Source organism: Melospiza georgiana, chromosome 7, assembly GCF_028018845.1.
Source record: "Melospiza georgiana isolate bMelGeo1 chromosome 7, bMelGeo1.pri, whole genome shotgun sequence".
In the NCBI taxonomy this organism is placed as follows: Eukaryota; Metazoa; Chordata; class Aves; order Passeriformes; family Passerellidae; genus Melospiza; species Melospiza georgiana.
The window spans coordinates 4,822,680-4,832,346 of NC_080436.1; the positions used below are offsets into that span (position 1 = coordinate 4,822,680).

The 9,667-nt window shown below is 49.8% G+C and overlaps 1 protein-coding gene across 1 annotated transcript in view; it reads right to left on the reverse strand.

Moving 5' to 3' along the window:
- NDUFA10 (NADH:ubiquinone oxidoreductase subunit A10) overlaps positions 1–7,092 on the reverse strand; it is a 30,488-nt gene extending 23,396 nt beyond the window's left edge. The window contains exons 1-6 of the mRNA XM_058028411.1: positions 6,998–7,092; positions 6,091–6,259; positions 4,022–4,237; positions 2,927–3,013; positions 1,913–2,034; positions 430–509 (exon numbers count right to left, since the gene is read on the reverse strand). Coding sequence (XP_057884394.1) covers positions 430–509; positions 1,913–2,034; positions 2,927–3,013; positions 4,022–4,237; positions 6,091–6,259; positions 6,998–7,081 — 758 coding nt within the window. The 5' untranslated portion in view covers positions 7,082–7,092. The remainder of the gene's footprint in view (positions 1–429; positions 510–1,912; positions 2,035–2,926; positions 3,014–4,021; positions 4,238–6,090; positions 6,260–6,997) is intronic.
- Between the last annotated feature and the right edge of the window lie 2,575 nt (positions 7,093–9,667).

The window sequence follows — 9,667 nt, forward strand, 5'->3', positions numbered from 1 at the left end:
AGGGGTGGCACTGCATGAGCTTTAAGGTCCCTCCAACCCAAACCATTCCGGGATTCTGTGACAACCAAAAGGACTTTCTGAGGAGAGAAAAGCCCTAAAGCCTTCCAAAAAGGCCTGAGAAAAGCTTGAATTGCCTCACTCTCTCCTCAGGCTGTGCAGACACACAGAGCCATAGCTGTGGCATTGTGCACATCGCTCCTGAACCCATTTTCATCTTCCAGCACTGGCATCAGGCTCCTGGGCTGGCAGAAGTTAACTCCACTCAGTTCTCATGCTGTGACTGCAGCACCCCCTCACTGGGGCACAGTACTGTACCCTGCAGCACAACAGGGGCTTCTGCACACGATTTGCTGATATTGGCACAGATTTTAAGGTTTGCACCCATTTTTGCTCAAAGACCTAAGAGGCAAAGCATTTTTCTTTGCTAACCTCATTGCTGGTAGGAAGGTCTTCTTGTAAGCATCCTCAATGCTCTGGAGATAGGAAGGAGACACCTTCTTCTCATATGGCTACAAAGAAACAAACAGAAAAAGCTGTGGAATTATTTTTCTATCTTTTCCCACCAGCACAGACCCCAAGGTCTGCTCCACCACCTGCCAAAGGGCTCACTCTGGGATAAGCAGCCAAACACCCAAGTGAACCACGTGCACACCAGTGAAAGTTTCAAAGATTTGAGAGTGTGATCTGGAGTGTTTGGAATTCCTTACATGCCATGAAATACCTAGAGCAGCCCCCAGCTATCCAAGGACTGATTCATCCCTGCTAACTCCACATTCCAGGGAGCTGTAAAAGCCACCCAGAAAACAGGAGAAGATTGGATCTGAGTCCACCTTTTCCACAAGGAGGCCAAAATTGCACCTCTCTATCTCCACAGCTTCAGACAAGTGCATGGGCAAACAGCCACTCCAAACTCCTGGGAAATTTCATGGAGATCACCCCTGCTGTTAACCAGCTTGCCTTCCACACAGTGTACTTGCAAATCCACATTTGCAAAACACCAGGAATTTCTCTGATCTACCCTGTGTTCCCCAAACAACTCCTACAGAGCTCAGCACTGCCACTGACCCAAAAAGGCACAAGTTACATCAGCAATTTCTGTCCACAGGTTTCAAAAATGCCACTGATTTTCATGCTCAGAAGGGCTAAGAATTCACAGGCTCTCCCAATACATGAAGAACTTCTTAACCGAGAACTTTTTTCTAATAAATCAAAGCTATCTTTCAATCTACCAGGTTTTCCAGAGTTAAACTGCATTTCCCATAGCCTTTCAACGAGGCAAGACAAATTGTGTTATATTTGAATCCTCACAACACATCTGCAAACACAAGCACACACCTAAGTGTCAAAGAAAGAGGGTAAAAAAAACCCCAAATTACAAACCTTACTTAGATTAGTCATTCCCCAAAAGCACCCTGCAGCTCTCCAGGGCCAAGACCAGCTCAATAAGGCAGTCACCCAGCAGTGATTTGCTGGATGTCAGGGAGATAAGTGAACCTGCTGATCCCAGGTGACTCACACGTGAACCCCAGCAGAGGGGTGAGGAAGCAGTCAACTGGGAAGCAGGAGCCAGGGAGCCCAGCTGGGCTCCTGGCACTCAGGAATGAGAAATAAATCACCTCAAAGTGCATTGCAAGCAGCACATCACCTGCCCACAGCTCTTCAAGTGGCAGCTGCACAGCCAGGTATAAAAATTCACCTGCTCTTAAAACAATTTCTCATTCCACAAATGACAACATATTGATGCAGTCACACAAAAAAGTTCTTTTTTTGCCTTTTTTTTTTAATGCAAGCATAAGAGAATACCCACAGAGTCACCACCACCACCCAGATCTCACAGACATTAGCAGGCAGCAATTGTGAGAGACAAGTAACAATAAAGAGATAATTAGGCAATAATCAGAGATCAAATTACCTTGCCCTTCTCTTGAATCCTCTTCTGCACGTCTGGGACAGGCACATCCACATAAATGACCAAGTGAGGAGGCAGGAACTCAGAAATGCTGATCTCCTTGACCTCTTTGTAGTGATCAAGGCCTGTGTAAAACACAAATAAATCACATTCCCCACGTTTGTATCTGCAGGCTCTTCCTCTGGGCTCACAGAAGAAGTTAAGGTCACACTTAATGCTCTTCCTCAAACAGAATTTAGGAAGTTTACAGAAAAACTAATCTCCAGAGAAGTTTCATGCACTGAGATCTAAGAATCTCAACCCAGTTGTATCAAAGAGGGACTTTATTCCTGGCTCAGGTTAACAGGAATCTCAGCTTCTCCTCCACCATTTAGAGACAATAAGCAGCAGTAGCTCTAATCAAGATGTTTGTTCCCTAAGGATTCCAGTACAATCCAAACTGGGATTTTGTATTAAATTGTGGGTTGCTGGGCTTTGCTGTCTCAGCAATGCAGACACAGGTCATATTATAATCAGCCCCCAAAGTCACCCAGTAACTTAGAGCAGGTGGCAAAAAACAAATACACGCCTCTTAAATCCAACAGCAAAAACAGGAGACAGTACAGAAAAGTGACATCCACCTCAAAGAACAGATTTACTAAGAACAGGCAGGAGCTCAGTGCCCATAACCCCAAACCAAATCACTCAGGTTGGGAGGAACATCCCCAGATCACCCAGTTCAACCAATCTGCTGAGAACTCCACCCACAGCACTCTAAGTATCTCCAAGGGGGAGATCCCAGGTGATTTGCTCCAGGGTTTGACTCCCCTTTGAATTTCAATTCATGCCCTTCATCTTCTGTCCTCTCACTGCCACCAAAACCACACCAGCTCAACCCAGCAACATTCGAACACCGAACACTTCAAGAAACCCCTCCTTCCAAGCAGGAATGTTTTGTTTCTTTTTTAAAGCAAAGTTAACTGCCAGACTTCTGAGAGATTATGGCCAAGCAGCTTCCCTGTGCCGGCAGGAACTCACATCTCTTGTGCACATATCCCTGCTTCAGCATGGCCTCCAGGAACACGAAGTCGCTGTAGGGAGAGCGCTCCAGCACCACGCCCTGGCCTGCAAGGGAGAACAGGCTCCAGGTTGGAACAGAAGGAGCTGCAAGGTCCTTGGTTACTGTTGTATTCCTTGAACAGTCTATTGCATCTATGTCCACAGTTCCAGACAAGTGCATGGGCAAACAGCCGCTCCAAACTCCTGGGAAATTCCATGGAGATCATCCCTGCTGTTAACCAGCTTGCCTTCCACACAGTGTACTTGCAATGCCACGTTTGCAAAACACCAGGAATTTCTCTGATCTACCATCTAACCCTTCACCAGGATTTCTTCTCCTGGGAAGATGAGAATCCTCAGCTTCTCCATGTTTTGCTACTCTAGAATGTGGTCTGGAGATTGTTTATCCAAACATGGGTGTCGCAGACATCTTTTATGGAAAATCCTTTCCTTAGGATTTTTCCTCTTGAGAAGCTGAGAGGCCTCAGGAACAAAATGTAAACATTGATTATCTGCCGCTATGGAATGCAACAGGTGGATCTTTGATTAGCTCATGTTAGATGTTTGTAATTAATAACCAATCAGAGCTTAGCTGGCTCAGACAGAGAGCCCGAGCCACACGCCTTTGCTATCACTCTTTGCTATTCTATTCTTATCTGGCCTTCTGATGAAACCTTTTCTTCTACTCTTTTAGTATAGTTTTAATGTAATATACATCATAAAATAATAAATCAAGCCTTCTGAAACATGGAGTCAGATCCTTGTCTCTTCCCTCAACCAAAAGCCCCTGTGAACACCGTCACACATGTGAATTGTTTTTAATTAATGACCAATCACAGTCCAGCTGTGTCAGACTCTGAGTCAGCCACAAGCTTTCATTTTCATTCCTGCTGAGCATTCTGATGTATCCTCTTTCTTTTAGTACAGTTTTAGCATAACATTCTTCTAATATAATATCATACCATAAAATAATACATCAGCCTTCTGAGACCATGGGGTCAGATTCTCCTCCCTCACCTCATCCTGGAAGCCTCACAAACCCCACAGTCCATCCCTCCCCAGCCCACACCCAACCTGTGCTGAGCAGGTGCTCCAGGGCGTCGGCGTACTGCAGGACGCGGCTGCCGAAGAGCCACGACTGCAGGCGGTACGAGTGCCCGTCGGGGGCCTTGGGCTCACTGTAGAACTTCTCCAGGCTGCAGAAACCACTGAACCTCTCAGGCAGCAGCTGCCCATCCCCCGAGAGCCTGTCCTGGTAGTGGATGTCCGCCTCAGGGAAGTGCTTCATTCCTGAAAAGGAACCCACAGCGGGAATGAGCTGTGTTTGTTTGCAGCCAACGCCTCTCCAGCTGAAGAGCGCACAGCTGCTCGTTGCCTGTGGGAATCCAGAAAATCAGAGGGGTTTGGGAAAGCTGCAAAAGGCAGGCCTCAGAGACAGCAGAACTGGGATGAGAGCTAAGCAGTAGCCATGAGATTGGTAGGCTGAAAAATTATGTAAAAAGTAGAAAAATAAGGACAAATAGAAAAAGGGTCTGTGTATTAATGCTTGGCTAGAATAACTCATTAAGCTACAGAAAAGTATATCTGAGATATTAGGAAGTTCTAAGCTTAATAATGGAGCTCTGTCCACTGTGTTTCAATGCTTACAAGCAGGTGTTGTATCCAAAATAAGCAATATTGTTTGACTGAAGGTACGTGTGCTTCCAGTGGTCGGACAGAACTACTGTCAATGTGCTTTTGCTTTGTGTGATTGGTCAAAAAACTTTTAAAGTGAGTTGTAACGTGCAGTTCTTGGTCTGGTGCCAGGGCTGTGAGCTGCTGGCATCTTCCCATTGCCATAACCACGGAATGAGACTGATGCTGGAAAATAAAACAGCTCGAGGCACATTGCACAGCAGCCCTGTCCTGGTGGTAATTTGTGCAGAGACTCCCCAGGCAGTGACACGTGCCCAGCTCCCAGACAGCCCCAGCCCCTGTGCCCACCACTGTAGTGAGAGTCCTATGTATTGGATAGGTGGGTCCTGTTGCTCTGGATGAGCTACAGCTGCGGGGTCCTTGGTTGGGCAGCAGCTGTAGCTCATGAAGGCCACTGGGATAAAAGGGGGTGGGTTGAGAGCCCAGAAGGAGCCCCTGTGAAGCCATGAGGAACTGCACAGCAGAGAGGAGCAGCATGCTAGAAAACCAGCTAGAAGGTATGGACTTTAAGAATATCATAACAATAGTATGGGACTCGAGAAATATGAAATACAAATACAATAATACAATAATTGGTGACCCCAAAGTGATAGAGGTATGCAGCCTGAAGAGCTGTGGAAGATAGGACAGCCTGAGAGCTGTAGCAGCCTGAAGAGCTGTGGAAGAAAAGGCAGCCTAGAACTGCAGAAAGAACATAGCTATTGAATCTCAAGGAGCTGTGCTGGATTATGGCCCTTGAGTCAAGAAGCTGTGTGTGTTGTACATGACCTTTGAGCCATGGGGGAATGTGTGTATTGTACTTGTGTTACGTGTGGGGCCTTTGAGTCTTGGGATAAAACATGTATTGTAAAAGAAATGAATATATTGTACTTGAACAACTATATTGTATTTGAATACATCTGTTAGTAATAGAAAAAAGGGGGAAATGTAGTGAGAGTCCTATGTATTGGATAGGTGGGTCCTGTTGCTCTGGATGAGCTACAGCTGCAGGGTCCTTGGCTGGGCAGCAGCTGTAGCTCATGAAGGCCACTGGGATAAAAGGGGGTGGGTTGAGAGCCCAGAAGGAGCCCCTGTGAAGCCATGAGGAACTGCACAGCTGTGGCTCATTTAGAGCAACTAGGACCCACTTATCCAATACACAGGACTCTCACTACACACCACAGCAGAACCCAAACTCTGAGCTCTGCCCCAGCCCGTGGAGAGCTGGGCCGCTCCAAGCACATCCACGTGGAACACCCACGCTCTCCAGGAGCACGCAGGCTCCACCAGAACTGAAGCCTCACTCACAACAAATCCCCATCCCAAGCCTCACCAGCACCACCCACAGACCCTCCCCACACCCTCCAGCATTCCCCAGGCAGGAGCTGCTGCTCTGGTGAGCTTCCTCTGCACAAGAGCCACCATCAAACCCAGTCAGCCCTCTGGGAAGCAGCCACAGTGACTCGTACCCAGTTTGTCTGCCAACTGCTTGGCCAGCTTGCCCTTCCCAGAAGAGAGATTCCCCTCCACTGTGAAGACTTTGCTGTGCTCTGTGAACTTCTTGGTGGTCTTTTCTCCCAGGATGTAGGACAGCCACCCATACTGCCGGCTCCACTCAGGGCTGGTGTGGATTCTTGCCTGGAGGAAAAACCCACAGAAATCAGCAGATTTGGAGGGATTCTTTAGCTAAAGACACACACAGGACACACTCATATATCTAATACAAGGAATTGTTGCTCAGTAACCTCGGCACTGTCATTTCAGCTTAGCAGCTGCAGCAGTGCTTAGGCTGGGAAGTTGTTCGTGAAATTAAAGGCTGAGAAGGCAGAAAACACGGAACAACTTCCAGTCTGAAGGCCAGACACACATCACACCCAGAGTTCCCAAGGGAGACCCCACATTAGACTTTTGCTTGCATTTTGCGTGGTTTGGGGCACGTAATAACACTAAATTCGCTCTCAGGAGAGTTACAGCTTCATTTCAACATGGCTTAGTGGGCAAAAGCTTGGACGCCGCTTCCAGCCTTAACTACTGCACGATTTCTGAGAGGTGGCAAGAGGGACCCACCTGAGAGCTATGAGGTGAAGGCAGGGCCTTTCTGAGCGCCTTCCTACAAACCTCATTCCGAGCGGCGCAGTGACCTCCCTCACGCAGCGGCGTCCATCCCTATCTAACACTCCTTTCCCCGCAGCACCGCTGCCCACCGCAGCTCACCGCACTCCCCTCCCCGGCCTCTGCTCCAGCCTGCCCCGCATTCCTCCGCCTCTCCCAGCTCCCAGCCCCGGGGAGAGGCACCTCCGGCCCCGGGCTGTGCTGCCCGCCCACCCCAGCAGGACAGCGCTCCGGACACAGCCCCGCCCAGCCGCCCGCACTCACCCTCAGCAGGATGGAGCCGCTGTCCGGCGCGGAGCGGCCCCGGGCGGCCGCGGCCCGGCCCAGCCGGGACACCCACAAGGACATGGCGGAGGGCGGCGGCGGCGCGCGGCGATGACGCCAGCGGGAGAGGCGGCGCGCCGCGGTGAGGAAAGCGCCCTGCGGCCACGCCCATGGCCACGCCCCCTCGAGAAAGGCCACGCCCACTATTCGTGAGGGCTCTGGCGGGAGCGGGGACAGGGACCGGGACAGTGGGACCGGGAACGGCCCGGGGTAGGGACTAGGGGGGACAGAGAACAGCCTGGCCAAGGAAATGAGCTCAAGCACTAGGCAGGACCAGGGACAGTCGGGTTAGTGAGCAGGTGGGACAGGGAACAGCCTGGTTAGGGAATGGGAACAGCCTGGTTAGGAATAGGGAACAGCCCGGTTAAGAACAGGAAGAGCCGGGTTAGGGAATGGGAACAGCCTGTTTAGGAACAGGGAACAGCGGGGTTAGGGAATGGGAACAGCCGGGTTAGGAACAGGGAACAGCCTGTTTAGGAACAGGGAACAGTGGGGTTAGGAAATGGGAACAGCCGGGTTAGGAACAGGGAATAGCCTGGTTTGAGCATGGGAACAGCCGGGTTAGGAACAGGGAAAAGCCGGGTTAGGGAATGGGAACAGCCTGGTTAAGAACAGGAACAGCCGGGTTAGGGAATGGGAACAGCCTGGTTAGGGAATGGGAACACCCTGGTGAGGAACAGGGAACAGCCTGATTAGGGAATGGGAACACCCTGGTGAGGAACAGGGAACAGCCTGGTTAGGAATAGGGAACAGCCTGTTTAGGAACAGGGAACAGCCTGATTAGGGAATGGGAACACCCTGGTGAGGAACAGGGAACAGCCGGGTTAGGGAATGGGAACACCCTGGTGAGGAACAGGGAGCAGCCGGGTTAGGGAATGGGAACAGCCGGGTTAGGGAATGGGAACGGCCGGGTTAGGAATAGGGAACAGGCGGGTTAGGAACAGGGAACAGCCTGGTTTGGGAATGGCGGTCGGAACAGGAACGGGCAGAAGGTGGGACCGGGCCCACCCGAGTCAGGGAGCAGTGGGACAGGGAACAGGCGGGAGCCGGGTGGGACAGGGGACAGCCTGCACTGGGAGCGGCAGGATAAGGGACAGCCGGGCTAGGGAGCAGCTGGGAATAGGGAACAGCTGGAGTAGGGAGAAGGTGGTGTGAAAAACGCCAGTCACTTGTTTTTAAATTTTTAAAAGTTTAATAGTAATAAAATGGTTATAAAAATAGTAATGCAATTAGAGTAATAATAATTTGGACAATTTGGATTAGGACAATATGAGACAATAGAAACAAAGAGTTACTGATGGTCCGGGTACCTTTTTCTAGGCAAAATAAGCCCGAAAAAGGACCCACGTTAACAGAGGATTAACCCTTAAAAGCAACAGCCTGTTGCATATTCATACCCCTCATATATGATGCATAAATTCCATTCAAACACAGGATTCTGTCTGGGCAGTGTCAACTTCTTCCTCCGAATCCTGAGAGTGCCTTCAAGGCGGGAAGAAGTTCATTTCTTCTGATAATGGAGCAATAAATTCTCTTTCTCTGAAAGATTCAGGTGTCCTGTGGCTGCTACCTCGGTGCGAGTCCTCTCTTTAGAAAAAAAAGCATCCTACATAGCATAGTTTCTATTTTAACATTTTTTTTTTATAACCTAAAACTGTATTTAACAACACTTCTTAAGAGAATTAATGCAGCGCTACTTTCTAACACAACACACACGATATCCATTTGAATATTTGCGAAAAGCCAATCATGGAATACAGGCATTTTTCACAGTGGGAATAGGGAGCAGGTTGGAATAGGGAGCAGCCAGGAATAGGGACAGACAGGATGCCTGCACTGTGCCACCCGCAGGTCCCCACAGGAGGGAGGAGCCTGGGACGGGTCTCTTCCCAATACCTGCACATCCAGTTGTCCTAATTCCCTCCACACCCTGCTCCAGGTGCTGCAGCAGCATCCCCAGGCTTGGAGGCCGGCAGCGTGTGTGGTGACCCGAGCCCACGTTCAAACGCATTAAATTAAATTCCTGGGCCTGGGAAGGTCGCAACCAAACGTTTTCCACATTTCCCATCAAAGTGACATCGGCTCTGCTGAGCTGGCGCATTTGTGACACCATTAGCGGCCTCTGCTTTGCCCCCTGGGCAAGAAGCAATCAAGTTGCATGTCAAGGATTTATCCCTGGAATTTGCAAACAGCTTGAAAAACCCAGCCAAACAATCCACAAAGGATGTGTCCAGCTTTCCTTAACAGCTCTGGCTGCAGCCAGACTCGTTGGATGCTCCAAGCCCTGGCCTTGGGCCCTTCCAGGGATCCAGGGGCAGCCACAGCTTCCCTGGCCAGCCTCAGCGCAGCAGCTGGAGCTGGTTTTGGGGGAAGAACAAGAATTTTGGGCAGCATTAACTCAGGGAAAGGCAAAAGGTGAGAAAAAACAGGCTGGCTTTTCCTGAAGGGGCATCGGGCTCTGGAATGGTGATGCATGGGCATGGTGTTTGCCAGGATTCTGTGTCCCCTTGACAATGGCACACAGGCACGGTGATCCCCACATTCCTGGAGCATGGTGGCCCATGGATCATCCTGAGAAAAACTAAATCACAACAGTGTTTAGAATTGTGA